Genomic DNA, 18,270 nt, shown 5'->3' on the forward strand with positions numbered 1-18,270 from the left:
TGTCTATACTCTTATTGCGTTTTTGCGTTTTTTAAATGCGAAGCATTTCTTGGCGAACCAAGGACACCATGACCGTATGGTGCGTATGTGTGTCCCCTACATCTTGATGCTGTCGTAGTCATTTCATTAACTCGGTAAATATAAGAATCTGCATGACATGACATGAGTAAAGATGGATAACATTAATGCCATCACAAGAATGTCATGACAAACAAGCTACGATGGCGATGTCATGGTGGCCATTTCATTACATTCGTATACACAGGTGAACCTCATTATAACGGAACTCTGACATAGCAAATTATCGTTTATAGCGAACCAAATGCGAGATTTGGTTTGCCACGCTTCATTTCAGTGATATTTACTCTTATTATAACGAAACCAAAAACGCGAGAGCAGTCGCAATATCAGCTGTAACGAAGAAATATTCGGTTCGCACGAAGCTCGAAACTCGGAATTGTTCGAAAAATGGCGCAAGTTGTGGTCACCCATCGCGAAAAAAGGCGCATTTGACTGGTTACAAATCGCACCTTGTTTTTTGACTGCTTTATGCAGGAAAAGCTACGTGCACGGCGCTTTGAGGATTCCAATTTCCGGCTGATAGGTTTGCCACATCTCACGCCCGAGCAACTCTTCTTTGTGGCATACGGGCAAGACAACTGCGAGGTCAGTGACACTGTCCACCGGAGACGCCAGTGGCACGAACATGGCGAACTGCCTCCAGAGGACCGTGTCAACATTCCCTTGATGCAGTTTGAAGAGTTTGCACGAGTCTTCGCCTGCAATGACACAGCGCCCATGGCCGCCGACAGACTCTGTCCCATGGCCCACATGGTCGCCACCTATGATTAATGGACAATGTTTATACACGCCATCTATAGCAGTCAATTGTTTCATCACAGTACATTTTGCAATTTGCGCAGTCGAAAGCATAGCTTTCGCTCTCTTCATATGTTAAGAGAGATAAGTGACATGCTGGAACACAGGGGCATACGTTGCTCATGTGGTTTGGGCAACTGTGCTACGATGTATTAAACCTTGGACGACTCTTGAGCTTTGCGTGAACACGCAGCACTTTCGGCGAAAGCTGAAGGAGCGACCTTTCTAGAGCTCTTTTGGGGCAACTACTGCAAGTACACTTGCAAGGTACTCCCACTACGCCATAAATCGTAATTTTGCGAAGTTGTGGGGTACCCATGGCACACTATACCATTATTCATCATTCTGTGAAGAAACGAGGTACCCCCTATGAGTTTGTAAGGTGTTATGTGCACTTTGTTGACATTGTGGCTGATGACAAATTACGGCTGAGCCCTTTGTAATGACTGGGACACGTTAAAACCCCCCACTCATTATGCAATTCACATTGTGTGACGCCTGGCTGTTACTTTACCCTTCTACCACACTATATGCTATAAGACCGCTTATAACGTAAGTCGCCGGAGTCGCGAATATCCGCACTATAAGCGGTACCGCACTATAACCAAAACAACATTTTTCAAAGGTTGCACGTGTGCAAAACATGACCAACGGGTAGGCGCGCGATTCCGACTATCGAGGCATGCGACTGGGACGTCAGTTTGCGTCTGCTTACATTTGGAAATGTTGAACGGTTGGCGTCCGCGGACCTGCGGTGCCGACATAACGAACACGCGGAAAAAATGCGCCGTCACGGGAAGTCACCGCGGTAGCACACTGCGCGTGCACCATGTCGAAAACGGCGGCGACCGCAAACCACCACTCGAGTGTTTCACACGCACGCCCGCGTTTTCGTTAAAGATGTAAGTCACCCCTTCTAAATGCAACAACTGCAAAATGTTTCATCGACTCGGCACCAAACCGCAACTTCTGTAGTCCGCGGCCGCCGACATGGCAGCTAGCGCTCGTTAGGCCTAGCGAGCGCGTTGCAACTTGGCTTGCCGCCGCGAGAAGCTTGCCCTAGGCAACACGGAGATCGGGCGTAGAAGAGATCGCACTCGCGAGCTAAACCGAGGGCATCACGCGTGAAACGAAGTTTCGGTTCGCGGTCGGGAGAACAGCCGAAGCAACTATCCTGAAAAAGTCTCTCAAGCTTCTAAGTCCGCCTGTTGGTGGCAAAGGCGAAAGCTCAATCGCGTCTCAAAGCATTGTTACTTGTGGGGGAATCAAGGTTGCACGCGCGATATCTGCGCTCTACGACGAAGCAACTATTTTCCCGACGGAGACAAATAGCGGTAACGCGCTCTTGATGCGGACGCGGGCGCCCGTACGTAGCGGAGCGCGCATGTCATGCGGCCAGGGCAAAGCGCGCATGTCAAGGGGGCAAAGGCTTCTCCGTCGGCCACGCAACCGCTCCCCCTCCTCACACCACGCACCCGCGCCGGGCTGCTGTCCCCAACCGCCATCCCCCCTTTTTTTTTTCACCCCGCTCCTTGTTCGTTCGTTCCGCGTCCGCTCCTCCTTCGTCGCCGCTCTCTCCCCCGCCGGCGCATCTCCGCTGAGAAGCACGCTCGCTCCCTCGCATCTCTGAGAACGTTCCGGCAGCCGCATTATAACCGGTCTTTCATCTCGGGGGACTGCACAATAAGCGGTATGCGTATACATGGAGTTCTATGGGAGGGTAAACGGGAGTCAGAAAAAACCGCATTATAGCCGGTACTGCACTGTAAGCGGTTACGTTATAAGTGGTCTATTACATCTGTTATCGGCTGCTGTTGAGATCTCGTAACAGCTTTCGCTGCAAAAAGAGGCGCTAGTTAGTTGCCGTATTTGCAATACACTCCAACAAGTTGATTGTAGAGGCATTTTTCGTAAATGCCTGCGTTTACAACTTGGTAAAAGTGTGATTAAGGGCAAGACTAGAGAGACATGTCCAATGAACAAGTTTTATTCATGTGAGAGAACAATGTCCAATAAATAATAGATGCACCTGCTCTAGACTAGCAAGTTGAGTTCACTACAGCAGTATGACTAGCTCTTTCATGCACAATCTGCAAAAGCACGCTCAACCTCAACTGCCATATGGCAAATAAGCAAGATTTAGAAGCAAAGATGGCAGCCCACAGTTGGCCACAAAGTTGCTCTAAGTTGTATACACTGCAGATGTGTTAGCATTATAGTAGTCCAGGGCCATTATTTTATTAAAAGCACGTCTGCACTTGTAAATATAGGGTAGTGTCTTGCAGATATATTGCATTTGTCCACAGCTGGCCCACACTCCCTTGTGCAGCCACACTAAACCACCTTGTTAAAACCTAACATGCTCCTTTTTGGCAGGTGCTTTGCTAGTAGAACCTGAGCAAGTACTTGTGGTGAGCAATGCAAGTTGTGACTACTAACATGGTTTCAGGGGATGTTAGTACATTACATGAATGTTCGCATAACAATGCTTGATGCAAGCACGTGGTTGGCATTAGTTTCAGTTGCAGAGCCTTTTTTGTGCGAGTACTGAGCAGAAGAAAAGTGCTGATTAAGTGGTTGCGGTGGTGTCAGTCGAACTACAGGGTGACACGACACTTTGATCTTGGCCAGTGGGTCGAGAAACAAAACTGCGCTACCTGATGAGACCAAAACACTGACATGCACTTAACTCTCGCGCTACAAAAGGTGGCCTTCGCACAACTACCGAAAAACAATATGAAACGATGCTACTGGTATGCGTCACAACCACAAACACAGCCAAGGCAAGACTGTGAAACAAAGACAATAAGACTGATGAGACCGCAGGTGAATTTCAAGACAAATGGCAGGGTTGGGGGAGGGAAAAGGCAGGTGATAACAAAACTAAATTTTTGTTACTGGACGGCCTTCAGTCCTCGGAGTTCGGGGCAACGTGTCCGCGCAGGTAGATGTCATCATACAGGTGTCCGTAAAGTTCGTCGTCTGCGCGGTGCACAGCCTGACGAACGTTTCGAATGAACTCGCGCTTGGACATCTTGTTCTTGATGTGGGGACTGCTTAGGTCGACTGAGAGCATGATGAGTGAGAAGCACAGGATGTACACCATGTCTGCAAAGATAGTGTAGCAAAAAATATATGAAAATAAATCAGAACTAAGTTTCCAGTTATAGAAATATGGTCCCCAACAATTACATTAGCCGTGCTCACATCTGCAATCGGCAAAGAAATATCTTTCAGTGAGCTCCAGAAGGCAATTTAGTGATGAATGAATGCACAGGCATTTTCGAAAATTCCTCTGCAGCTTAGCAATGCTAATGACTGCGTTGCAGCTGAGGTGACATCACCACAACATATGAGGTACAGCCATGCCAGGATTTTACACCGGTAACATTGGAGCATGTTACCAAACAATCTCAGTGCAGTCAAAGACGGCTGGAAAAACTTAGCTGCAGCCTTGGAAGGGAGACTTGGCATGTCCGGTTCTCAGGATTTCCGTGCTGCGCTTCAACTCGCTGCCTCTATTTACTTCAGTGTGGGGACATCCTCAGTAATGAATGCCAGGTGATGCAAGCACAAGCTCTGGACCCAAGGTTTGGCATGTTCAACCCCTGGTATTTCACCTTGCTTCATTTCTTTACGTTGACGCTAGGGGCTACGTTCCTCATTTCTGCCACTGCACTTTCTTTTTACTCCTCTAAGCTCCACTGTCCCCAATCCCCATTCCGTCACATCTATCATCCAATGTGAGGCTGCGTACAATCTTTGACCAGTTTGTAAGGCGTAGCGGGAAAATCTCAAGTGTTAAAGGCAGGACCACAAACAATAAAACGCAGGATGAACGCTTAGATAGAGAGAGATAATAATTTTTAATGAAAATCCCAGAGAGGTTAGCCTGGTTTGTCACCTGGCTTGCTACTCCAGGTAACGCTTAGTAACAACTGAGAAAGTTTACTGTAAAAAAAAGTTTGCTCCTGGCAGTAAGGCGATGTGCGCATGTGCTTTGATTGCAGCTACAAGCCACCCAAGGATCGGGAGTGGAAAGGACACATACCAGCACTTGATTAGTGAGCATGACCCTCTCAAACTAATGCGGGCCATATGTGCATGGTGCGGAAATGCTACCCTGTCATGCGAGTCGAAATACATAATGTGATAAATTTTACCAGTGTGCTTGATTGGGCTGGTTGGTGCTGCATGGTAAACGAAGAATAAAAACAGCGCTCTAAACGAAGAATAGAAACAGTGTCCTCTTCTCGTCCCGTGTATAGCGCCGTTTTATTCTTCGTTTACCAATGGGATAAATGTTTTAAAAACACCTTGCTTATAGATTTTTCTCCTTCAAAAATTTTTCTGATGAATAAACAATCTACTCATCTACATCTGTCCATAAGGCACACCTTTCTCTATGCAAGTCTTGCTGATGCCACACTGACACAGACATCAGGCCTGCTGCTCTCAACAAATGCCACCTCTAGTAAATCACACTCTTTGTTCTTCCATGCCTTACAACCTCTGCATTTTCAGATGGAGTAACATTCACAACCTTTACAATGCAGTGCAAGGTTGGATAATAACCGGCCTTCATGCACCTAACATACTAACACAACCTATCATCGAAACACTGCCCTCTCAAAATCAGGGTAATGTGTAACCTGGTCAAATGGGCCAATCCATCAACAATAGGTTTTCTCAGCACCTACCACGTTAGGATCTCGCTGAGACAAGTAAAAAAACTATTTTGACTGGAGATGATATGTGTTTGACGCATTCACTGTTCCCCAAGTGCTGCAATGTCGGATGCTGCTGCTACTGAAACCATTACCGCACTCAACATTAGGACTAGGCACACAAAAAATGACCACCCATATTTTAATTACCTGACAAATGCTGATTTCAGGATCGAAATTACAAATGTTTCTTGGCTTAGAAATATATGGGGAACCAGCTGGGACCTTCAGCCAAATCGAATTGACTAGTGTCGAATTCACAAGTCCACTGTATGCATTCCTCATTTCAGTACATTAAAATGAACACAAGAAATGAATTCAAAACAATACCTTTAAATGTGTTAAGCATTTCTCTGCCAACTCAACAAGAAAACTGTTCGTCTCTCCTTCTCTCACCTCCCAAGGTGATTTTCATTAGAGGACATGAAAAAAGAATGGGTATGGAAGAAAGTTGGCTTCCCTGTAGGGCTTCCAGTCACTCTTGCTAGTGGTGTTGTCGTGATATTATGATATTATGGTACTGTAGCACCACATGTGCATACAAAAGAGGACTAGACACATTGACTTGCTAAGATCATGTTTGGCAAGAGAAACTGGTACATTTTGCCATTGAGCACCTCAGCTAATCCACAGCACTAGTGGCCATATGAAATGTATGGATGGCAGAGTTTGTCTACAAGAGGTACAGGGTTGGATAGGCAGCTCCCTATGGAGCCAGTCCATTGTGTAGGCAAAACTCACCTGAGCTGAGGCCCAAGTGAGGGTTGCACTTGCAGAATCGCAGAGAGAATTTCTCCAGCAGGGCCCTGAGGTAGCTGTTCTGGGTGTTGGGTGCCTGCAGGCTTTGGAAGAAGCGCCGCAGTGCCTCCGGCAAGTGCTGGTTCTCAAAGTTCTGGAGCTCCACCAGGTGATCCAGCACCTGCCGTCTGCAGCCACAGCAGCGCACAGCCGCTACTAATCTCCGTTGGTGCACTATATTACAACTACCGTGTATCAATAACTGATTCACTAAGCAGGCATGTTTCGATGCTTTCTAATTCACACACTTTAATGCATCACATTCCTCGTGCAGTGCATATCATTATTAACCATTCGCGGTCTGAAACCTTTATTCCCCTTCCGTATGTTCCAATCCAAAACCAAAAAAAAAGCAAAGCTCAAGCAAAAGAAGTTTATTCATTCTTTTAGAGATGAGGCATAATGCAGTGAGAAAACACTAGGCTTGTGCGAATAGTACATTTTAGGTTCGAAGCGAATTCGAAGCGAATAGTGGTTTTGGTCGAATAATTTCGAATCGAATTCGAATAGTATATATCACACATTATAAAGAAAAACGAGCATATTTGTCATGACCCAACCAACCTGCATTTAATTGTAACAAGGCATGTGCAAATGTCATTCTTTTAGGTTCAAAGGAAGTGGAAGCAACTCTGAATAGTAGCAGGATTTGGCTTTCGGTAGAATGCAAGTGATAACCTGTAAAGTATGTTACATTTTAAAATTTACTACACTTGGAGCATATAAGCTGGTACAAGAAGTAAAAAATGATTAATCGATGTGAGGGTAATATGTTCATTTAACCTTGAAGTAAGGCTTCGCGGCAGTGCGGATTTTCCCTGGAAAGGTGTATTCACGGTATAGCACCCCTCCACTGCAGTGAAACCACCTTTACAGGAGATTACAAACTGACAGTGCGGATTTTTTTTTAAAGATGTTTTCACGGTACAACACCACTGCACTGCAGTGCAACCACCTTTACAGGAGGGGTTACAAGCGGAATAATATACACTAGAGGTGTGCACGGGCTCCGGGTAGCCCGAAAGCCCGACCCGGCCCGCGGGCCGGGCTCGGGCGGGCCAACGTATTTTCACCTCGGGCCCGGGCCGGGCTCGGGCTACTTGGAGTTTTATCGGGCCGGGCTCGGGCCCGGCGCAAAGCCCGACTCAAGCCCGAAATATAGAGAATCAGCGGGAATGGTTTTCCAGCACGCATGCAGCGCCTTTTCCGCGACCGCCCTTTACCGCTTTTACTTTCCATTCGCTACTTTAAACAAAAGGGGAGCAGGCAAAGCACTGCCTCTGTTGCACTCCGACAAACAGAGAAGTAACACCACCTGAGCTAGTGACTGCGCCACGCGACTGTTCCGCGTTAGATTTAAGGCCAAATCCCATATGAGTGAAAATGCACGCGACAGCGACGAGCGACCCGACGTAGATCGCATTCGTGCAAGCTGACGCTTGCATTGGCACACCCCGTACACGTTACGGCTTTGGCGAGCGAACTCCATTGTTGCTGGCATGAGGCCATCTACTTGTATAGCAAAAGTGCCGCGAACAGTCTCTATTAGAGACTGTTCGTCGTGTGTCGTTTGACAATATTTGATATGCTCAATAAAATACCAAATTACCGGAAAACGATGTTTTCTTTTCGCAGCGAACCTTCAAAAAGCCGTGCCGGGCCGGGCCGGGCCCGGGATTGTGTTTTCGTACGTTGGGCCGGGCCGGGCGGGCTCGCAGCCCTTTGACGTCGGGCTCGGGCGGGCCTTCGACAAAGTCAGCGGGCCCGGGCCGGGCTCGGGCTCGGAAATACGGCCCGTGCACAGCTCTAATATACACCTATTCGTTCCTTTCGAATACTGTATTATTCGTTCGAATATTCGAAGTGCTCGAATATTCGCACAAGCCTAGAAAACACGCATGTGAATCAACCACGAAAGAACTTGTCTGACAGTGCCTGACAACGGACTGCAAAGGGTTAACAGAATGTGGTAGTCGGTTTGATCAACGACGACTGCCATTTCCAATTGGATGTGCTTCTCAGTGCAACCAAAATCATAGCACCCAGTTTACTATTTCTTCAAGAAACTGACTTTGCCACCTGTTTGTAGAGCATTTTTCCCAAGGGACAGAAAAACATGTTCTTTCTATAATTAATGCGATCTGCATGTACTGCTGTCACTTTTTTGTTTGTGTGTCTGATCTGCTCCTGCCGGTGCACACTATACTTTTGTTTTTTGTCACTAGGTTTACTTTTGTCTGTGACCTATCACTTCGTTATTTCCTTCCTCATTGGGTGCATCCCCTCGTCCCATCTGCAATTTTTACTTCTATTCCCTCATCCCAAAAAGAGCATGCAGCTGTTGCGCTACACTCAGTGGCAGTTGTCAGCCTACTTCCTACCCATTTCCCTCTTCGTCCTTTGCATATGTGTGCATTCATATCAAATAATAATAAATAATCCCTATCCGTAGTTCCTTTGCTATCTTTCAGTGACACTTCACACTCTGGCATATGTGAGTGTGTCAGTGAATATTAAAGCCACAGTATTCATTTGCAACAATAAGTTACTTTTCGGAAAACTTCAAGCGAGCTCTTCTCCACAAAAACAGTTCCTTCGAAAGCCACCCTAATGGCACTACTTTAACAAGGCTGGTCAACATCTTCGAATGTATGTTGACTGAAATCGTCACCAAGTTCATTAATTTTATCCGCTGTTTTTCATTTCAACATGAAATCGGTGCCTCTCGATCAATTTCCTTTGCCGGTCTTCTCAGATTTAACTTCCTCCATTATAAGACCCCTATAAACCACCTCCGATAAATTTTGAACATTCCAAGCAAACGCGCGCATCGAGTTCAGAATGCCGTCACGATCAACAATGCCAAATGCGGCAGCATTACGAGCCGCGGGCGCCCCACAATTTCGAAGAAAAAATCCCCTCTCCTCTCCTCTCCAGGCCTGTGGTAATCAGCAGCGTTCGCTGTGGCGTCAACGTTCTCGTATGCTTGTCATTCACAAAAAGAACCCGCTTGTTTCCTGGCAGGTACGTGCACTAGTCGCTCTTTTTCCTCGCATGGTGAGGAGGAGCACATGGCCAGGAGGAGAGACGAGCCGACGAAACGAGCATAGCAAAGGAAAGAGCGAAACGAGCGAGGGCCTCTTTTGGATCATCAAATGCGTGTAACTCCGTTATTACGCCACCGTCTCAAAAAATTATCACGGCTACGTGTTAGTTGTAGACTCGTGCACAACTGCAACACCACAACTAAATTTCGACCTCTGGGTAGTTTGGGGCCCTTTAAAGTGCCTAACGTAAATGCCACCATGCCAAAATTATTTTAAATGTTTGCGTAAAGCTGCACCTACTCTACTTAATATCTGCTATAGTCTGTTTTATACTTAGCAGGCAACACTATGAAGGCGTATTGCCAAATGAGAAATAGTGTGTCACATGTCAGTAAAAGCCACAGGTATATATATCACGTAATTCACTGTAGTATAGTCTTGTGCCTTCATGTCGCAAAGTATGTCACAAATCCAAACATATTTATTTAACTTTTGCAGAAGTTAACAGGCACACTATTACAACCAGCATTCAAAGCAGACCAACTGCTTTCGCGGCCAACTTTGTACATCACACAATAGGAGGATAAAGTGCACAAAGTAACATATGACTAGACAACACCTTTCCTACACAAGTAGTTGCTGCAATATAGTATATATGACACACCTGTATGCTGAAAACACACAGGTAAAAAAATAACTGCACTTCTTTTATTAAGGCCCTACTCGCTTAGTTTGCATCTGCTAAGTACGAGAACAAGTAAAAAGGGCGACTTGAATACCTGCAATGTACTAAGCTTTATTAACAAAGCTACAAACATGCCTTTTGTGACATATTTACAAATACTACTGAGAGCTTGTTTAATACAAGCACGGACATGTGAACATGCACTCGAAAATCATGCAAATGACTGCCCACCTTGACTCCAAGTACAGCCGTGTTTGGCGAGAGTTGAGCCGCTTGGTGTTGTGCAGGAACCTGGCAATTTCAATGGGGATATCTTTCACGAGCCGCTGAGAAATGAAGTATTGCATTCCCTGCAAAGTCACACAAGGTAACCAGTGAGAACAAGCTGAGGATAATAGTATCTGGCCAGGGACTATTGACAAATCGATCATAAGAACCTACTACTTCTGTCATTCCAACCTTGATCGCACTCGAATGAAGAAGCGGATCATATTTGAAACTGACAAAAAGTAGGTGGCTCTGTATTTTCTAAAAAGTACTAATCAATGTTGAAAATCAATCGCACCAGAAGGCAGAATTCAAGCATTACTTGCGCCTCGCTTTGTACTGATGTTTGCAGTGATTGAGGAGCAAGTTACGAGCGCTTTATGTGTTTATAGCACCTGGCTTAAAATAAACACCCACTACATCCCTTAGTTAAGCGTCACAGGCCGACTGCAAAGGGCTTATTTTTGTTCTGTTCTGCTGCAAAGCAGGAGGTCACGGGTCTTGATCCCTGGTCATAGCTGTTACATAAAAATGGGTACAAAAAAGAAAATACAGAAACACTCAATGACCAAGCTTCAGGGATGCATTAACCCTTTCACTGTCGGGTGTTTCTGGCCTTGACCTACCCCCAGTGTCGGCTTTGTTTCGGGAATATCACGGAAGCTTGAAATGCAGAGAAACGACACATTGTGAGTCAAGATGACAGGGATGGAAAGGGCATAAAACAACCTCGTTTGCTGCTGACAGCAGCAAGCGAGACCGCAGCAACCAAGCGAAAGCCAGCGATCAAGTCATGTTACCCCTGAAGTGGATGCGCCGTAGCAGACACACCAAAAGAATACAAAAACAAGCCTGCAAACCAGCAGCAGATGGAAGAACAACCTTTGTATAGTTGTAATTGTACGTGCACCGCATGGTCACTACGCACAAGAGAGTAGCGTGTGCAGAGCGACGACGACCCCCCAGCAAAGAAGGCTGGACATGGTCGCTCCGTACTCTTCGAAATACGTACCAACACAGCAAGGGGCAAAAATATGTGCTTGTAGAAAGAACTGACAGATGGCGCAACCAGTATAATCACGCTAAATCACACCACCTTTGCGATACGACCACGAATTTTTTAATGCATAACGGACCGAACCGTGAGTGACACTGCGGGGTGGAAACACGAGAACGTACAGGTATGTCAGTGACAGCGAAAGGGTTAAAAAACCTCAGGTGGCATAACCAATGGAAGGCCCAACGGTGCAACCTTTCTCACGGCCTTAGTGCTACTTCCAATGAATCAACCAAACAGTCAGTCAAACATTATGGTGTCAATGTATGCCAGTGACATTACAGGAAGCCGTGAAGGCACAGTGCTGACCCATGGTGTCTTTTGCACTGGACTTCAATGTCGCCAGCCCTTCACAACTTTCTGTTTTGTTCCAAGTTCCATTAATACACTTTCTCTCCTCTACACTGTCACTGATATACGACGGTTCAGACATAGGCACACATTAGGGCATACACTCAAACCTTGATATAACGAACACGGATATAACGAATTATCGGTTACAACGAAGTAAATGAAGAATAGTCTTGTCACAGCTACAGTGCTACAACTAAACATTTATAACAAATTTTCGGATATAACGAAGCTATTTTCGTGGCAGATGTGACTTTCTTATAGTGAGGTTTGAGTGTATATCACCTCACGTACATGGTTTTCTTCTTGGTCTGAGACTATCTTACTGGATTATCTATGTTGCCATGTTATCACTTCATTCAAGATGAGCCTATTGTAGCTGAAATTTCTCGAATGCTGAGGCCTGTCCTAAAATGAAAGAGACTTATCCAATCAGAATTCACATGCAATGTGAATTCTGATTGAATGTGAATGTGAATGATGAATGTGAATGGTGCTGTACATCTTAAAATCAGTGCACAGGTGACTTCTCTGGAAAGTAATCTAATATAGATGTATATAGAGAACAAACTTGACTTATGGTTTCACATTCGATGACCGATGATGATGCTAACCACTATTGTTATGAAGCTTCTTGTTGCCTTTCTGGGCACAAGTACTCAATAAGGAGTAAAATTTTTAGTTCAAACATCTGTCAATGTTAGGTTCTTTACCTTCACTACAATGTGTCAGCGTATTTGACCTGGGTTGAAAGTTCGTCTCACCAGCTCTGCGTCTGCATTGAATGTGATGGTTCCCTCATCGAGCTGCAAGTACAGCCGCCGATAAGAGAAGCCAGGCTCCTTAGGCATTCCATAGATGCTGGCGTAGCCCCATTGGCTGATGCACAAACTGCACAGAATTTGAGCAACAGTGACACAGAAGACTTAGCATGCCACAACGTTTTTAGCTGGGGCAGATTTCTTTGTATGCCGGGCAAGCTTGTGCCTGCCAGAGGGATAAAATAGAACTCACCAACAGTAGTGACAATACTGGCAACACTGCACTGACAGTACAATGCAGGTAAAATGAATGAGTTTACAATGAACCCCTTCTTTATGTGGCGTCAGTATGTGTTCTAAAACAACCGACAGCTGCCACTACAATATTGAAACGTGTCACAAGCACTTTGTACACATAATAAAGATGAGCCCGTAGCATTATCCACTCAATTTGTGATATCTGATACAGGGTGTGTGTATGCTTTACACAGAAGTGAAAGCGTAGTAACACAGATAAAGTGCAGGAGCAAATTAAAAAAAGATGTTTCAAAACAGGCACACACTACTAATATACACTAGAAAATTCAGCGTGACAGAGGAACGAAATGCTGTACTCGTGTTGTGTGCCAGGAGCACGTCACTTGTAATGATATGCTTCAGGAGACAAGTCCATAATGCATTCTTCAAGAACTCTCTGTTTGTTGATTTCGCAGTAGTAGGTTGACTATTGGAAGAGAACCTGAAGATTAAAGGACCCCTGACACCGAATTTGGAAACTCAAGATGCTTGTGTTGTTTGATAGTCCTGCATGCGGGGGCACTTCTGACCGATTATGAGTGACGAGCGTTGCCTTTAAGATATTTTAATTTGGTTTTAAAGTAAGCCTGAGTGCTCATCTGAATTTTGAACTCCTATCAACATAACCACTAGTATGACGTAGACGTAGGCCCCTTGTGACGTTGCAGAGGTAAAGCAAGTGTTGTCGACGTCACAGACAGAAATATGCGCGGTGCATGCACTGTGGTATATTGCGAAGCATGTTTGCTCTCCCACCTTCTCCTTCTTCGGTACGTGTCGGCAGGCAGCGTGAGCTCTCCGTGTGTGTGTTCTCCAACTGGCAGTTCAACAAGCGCGTGGCTGACGTCATCCAATACTGAGCGCATGTCATCACGCGTGCCCCAAGGCGCGACCGCCGCGGCGCGGCGCTAGTTTCTTATCCTCTTTCGGCGCGCGTTTTGAACCTACACTAAAAATTACCATAATTAACGCTGCTAGGATTAATTAGACATCACGTTGGAGGATTTACGGTGTCATTCCGTGATTACAAGACATAGACCTACTTATTACAACATAAATGTCACAAACAAGAAATCGCCTGTCAGGGGCCCTTTAAAGTGTCACTTATTTGTTTGTATTTCTTGCCGAGGCCCCAAAAGCTGTTACATCAGTGTAACATCGTAGATTTCGAGATATTTTTTAGCATTCACGCACTTTATTTAAATAAAAGTTTGCTAATCTTTCTAAATTTACTTCTTCTGTTCCTTTGAAATACAGAATGTAGTCTCAAGTAATGAGGTGTTGAAGTGAGCTAGTTGGTACCTCGTAAAATGGATAAAAATCAGCAGAATATACAAAAGACTTGGACAAGAAAACTGGGAGACTAGGAGAAGGTGCTGGCTAGTCCCACCATTTTTTCCTCGTAGTCTTTCTCGAGTTCTCTGCTGGTTTTTATTCGTTTTACAATGTGGTCAGTTTTTAGCGATAAAAATTGAACTAGGTTTGAGTCATTTGGATTTTTTTGGCACTGCAGTAAAAAAACATTTACTAACACAGCTTAAATATTTTTCTTTTTTTCAGTGTTTAAACAGAAAGTGGCTCTTGTATAAGCACTTCTTTAAATGAAAGTAACACTCCAGCTAGGAAGAGCATTCCATGTTCATGTCAATAAAATAAGTAAAAATGCACAGAAAGACACATATACAGGACGAGGAATTTACTGTCACAATGCACAGCTGCGATCAGTCCCTGTTATAAAGAACAGCAAAAAAAAATTGAAATATGCCACATGTACAAGCAGGCATCGGTTTGCAATTTATGGGGTTCAATGCCCCAAAGCAACACTGGTTCTTTGACAAACGGAGTAGATGGTTTTACATTAATTCTGACTACCTGGGTTCTTTGAAGGAGAAGTGACATAAAATTTTAGCATTGCAGAAATTTTGTCATTTGTCATGCACTTCTTGTACGAGAAAGAATGAGTGATGAAGTGTAAAAATAAAAAAAAAAAAACTTTGCAGTGGCTTAGCTCGGCTATGCCAGAATACATGTTGCTAAGGTTCACCTGATGATTTCCTACCCTCAACCACTAATTGCCAGGCAACTGCTTCGGGATCTGATGAATTAAGCTCCTCCGCTTTTCTGCGCCGCTGAGCAGCCTTTGCGCTATCCTTCTCCATGGCTATATAGGCACCGTGCACTGACCAGAGGGAGCTGCGTTGCTCGCACTGGCCCATCCCAAATTCACTGACATTGGCCATTAGGGGCACGCAGAAAACAGACGCGCACACATGTCCCCCATGTTGCCCGGCCACAATCTGTCCACTCATGCAGAGAGAGAGAGAGACGCGCGCATCGTGTTCCATTTTGACCGACCCTGTCTCCGGTGCGCCATGTGACGTCACTGCTCCTCGCACATGCGTAGCGGGGATCTCCAACTGCCATGCGAAACTGCTCCGCCTCGGCCAGTGTAGCTAACGCTACAAAAGAACTTGTGTGAGATATTTTAGTTTGACACTAAAGTTGCTTCTCAAGACACTGTACCTGGCATTATTGGTGTTACCATAAAGATCATGAGAGATCTAAATTTGCTGACATCATCAAGCAGCGAAGCTAGGTGTAATACCGGTGCTCAGAATAAAGGAAGCAAGAGCGTGGCACTTGTGCTAATCACTGGAATAGATCAAGCCCTGTATTATGACACCGCAGCACATAGGTCTCAAGTATCACAAGTGGTTCACAGAAATGATTATCACGGCAAATTAAATAGGGCACTCTGATGCTTAACACTACTGTTTTTAGGGTCTAAAGGATTCATAATTTCATTGCACAAAAAAATGCGATTCTGACACTCCAATGCCTGCAAGCAGTGTTTCTAGGCTGTAGAGGACTAATACATTCCTTGATGAAAAAAAAAAAAACAAGGACATGTTGAAGATCTAATGCTAATACACCTTTAACATACAAATAAACCTAAACACATGAGGATTTTTGTATCTCATCCATATAAAAGTCCAGCCACAAAGGCTGGGAATCGAAACTGTGACCTCAAACTCAGTGGAAGAGTACCCAGCCACCAAGTCTCCGCAGCATGAGTTTTCGCAAGATAGACACAAAAAATGGCACAGTTTTTTCCAAATGGAGAGCGTTCAAACTGAGCTGTCACCTGTGCCAGAGAACTTCATCTTGTGCAAGGTGGGTCCACACGCAGGCCGCCAAGCAGAGATCCGTGGCATTCAAGTGTGACAGCACGGCAAGGCTCAGCTCTGGTGGCCATCTAGCAAGATCTGGAAAGCCTGCGAGAACACTGGGAATAAGCTTACAGCCCTTGTTCCCAGGCCACGCTAAGCCTGCCAAATAACTATTTGTGAAGCTAAACATAAAAAGTAGAGTTTTAAGTCGATACTCCTGGTTCTGAAGGAAGGAAACGATGGAAGACAAGACGGTGTAAATTAAAACAAAAATTCACGTCCAACAACTGCATGGTAGGCTATGAGCGACATCACAGCGGGGACTCCAGATTCATTCTGACCACACGGGATTTATTAATAAGCTGCCCCTGTACAGTACAAGTCTTAGAATTTCAGCCTTGTCATAATCAACAGCAGACCCAGAAAATTGTGCACAAGAGCGGTTAACTGTGCATACGTATTTGGCTTGTTTGCTTCCCTGCTTTTGAAGTATAAAATAGTCCTTTGAAAGGTGGAAGGAAGAGAAAGGAATACTGAAACATATCCCAACAACACGAATGAAAAAAAAAAAAGATTACGAACTGCTACATGCATTCACATGACTGCCTAGTCACAAAATAAGGCACATTCTCAGAGTAGGAGGATCAATACAAAACAGCTCAATCTCATTCAAATAGTGGCACAAACTTTAAAATTGTTTTCGGAGCCAGTTTGATGCGAGCACTATGATGTACAAACGAGATGCTTCACAATGCAGTTGCGGAGATCAGTAAAAACATTCAGGAATGCTGTGGCGACTGAGAAAGCACAGTAGTTCAGTGATAGACGAAGCATGCAAAAGACAAACACAGCTAGTATCATGCCACTCAACAAAAGAACTGTCTTGAATATTCAGTGAGAAGAATGCTTCAAGATAAAAGTCAGGCTTACAGTTTCTGTATATAACAATGGCATTGCCTTCTGCAATTATTGGCTAGAGTTACACTTACAAAGAACCACAAGCCACCTGAGGCAGGCACATTCTTTTTTCTTCTAAATGGAGATGGGGCTTGTATATGTCAACAGTAAATACCCTTGCTGTGTTTGTTTAAATACCCATCAAGAAGATTGTACAGGTGGGATTTCTAATCAAAATAAAGGAGACAGGGGGCGTGCATTCGGTCCTTCACCCAAGGCGTCCCAGAGGCTCAAACAATCCTGTGTTGACCATTGGAAGCTTCAACAAACCAAGTGTCCCACTTCCCCAAACAGCCCCAAACACACGATGAAATGCCCTGCATGCATATCAGCGGACCTAAGCTACGCACTTTGAGCATGTCAACAGCGATAGCACCGCTACTTTCTATCTGTGATGCACTCGTTCACCATGCGAAACCAGATACAAAACACTTGTTACACTGTAAGTTGCTCGTTTGTTCGTGCATAATTCATCATTTCAACAAAAATTAGCCGTCACAAACCTAAGAATTTACTAAATATGCGCGTTGGAGTACAAAAAAAAAAAAAATCAAACATGGACTTACCTTCGGTGTGATCATCTTCGTTACCTTCGCCGTTTTCTTTCACTTTCTTGAGCACTTGTCCCATCGACAAACGCTCACCTACAAGTGAATGTAGGGCGAGCGTTAGTGATCGCGCCACTTAGTCACTTACAGCAGATTGGGGTGCACTTTTTCACTGTCAAAATGCGCAGATCGTTCGGCTAATCGGACAGAACGCGGATGTTTCAGTTTCGGTCGTGCTTACACTCAGTAGAAGGCATGGTATGCCTCGAAACTAGCGTAGCACGCACTAAAGACTCAGTAGAAAGCGCTTTTCGCGTGGATTTCGTGCAGAGCACAGTAAGAGCCGAGTTATCAGCGCGATCGCTTATAAAAGCGGTCATATGAGCGAGCAGTCAGCACTCGACGTACTGCACTTACCCGCGTTTCCCATTGATTTGAGGCGCGTACAGAGACTACGCTTACTTACCGGGGGACGAGCTTTGTCGAAATTGCTCTGCACATTCGTGATAGAGGTTGTGCGAATGGGTGGAAATACTAATCGGGCTTTCTATCCATAGCAGAGATCTAAATTTTGAAGCCGATCATTACCGAGGGGAGCTGAAGGACTCGCAAGGAGTCGCTCGCGTAGCGGCCAATTACGAAAGTAGTTTTTCGCTGATCAAACAACAATTCAATTCCGCTTAAAATTCTCACATTTTAGTTACACCGACGTCTCTTTATTAAATA

General features: G+C 45.0%; 1 protein-coding gene across 1 annotated transcript; it reads right to left on the reverse strand.

Moving 5' to 3' along the window:
• Positions 1 to 2,847: 2,847 nt before the first annotated feature.
• Positions 2,848 to 18,184, reverse strand: LOC119383260 (F-box only protein 8). The gene is made up of 7 exons (XM_037651322.2): positions 18,011 to 18,184; positions 17,563 to 17,640; positions 16,015 to 16,144; positions 12,576 to 12,702; positions 10,368 to 10,486; positions 6,348 to 6,532; positions 2,848 to 3,987 (listed from the first exon to the last, which is right to left on the reverse strand). Exons 2-7 carry the CDS (start codon positions 17,624 to 17,626, stop codon positions 3,788 to 3,790), a joined length of 825 nt encoding a protein of 274 aa, XP_037507250.1. The 5' UTR covers positions 17,627 to 17,640; positions 18,011 to 18,184; the 3' UTR covers positions 2,848 to 3,787.
• Positions 18,185 to 18,270: the final 86 nt, after the last annotated feature.

The sequence above is a fragment of the Rhipicephalus sanguineus genome, chromosome 2, assembly GCF_013339695.2.
Source record: "Rhipicephalus sanguineus isolate Rsan-2018 chromosome 2, BIME_Rsan_1.4, whole genome shotgun sequence".
In the NCBI taxonomy this organism is placed as follows: domain Eukaryota; kingdom Metazoa; phylum Arthropoda; class Arachnida; order Ixodida; family Ixodidae; genus Rhipicephalus; species Rhipicephalus sanguineus.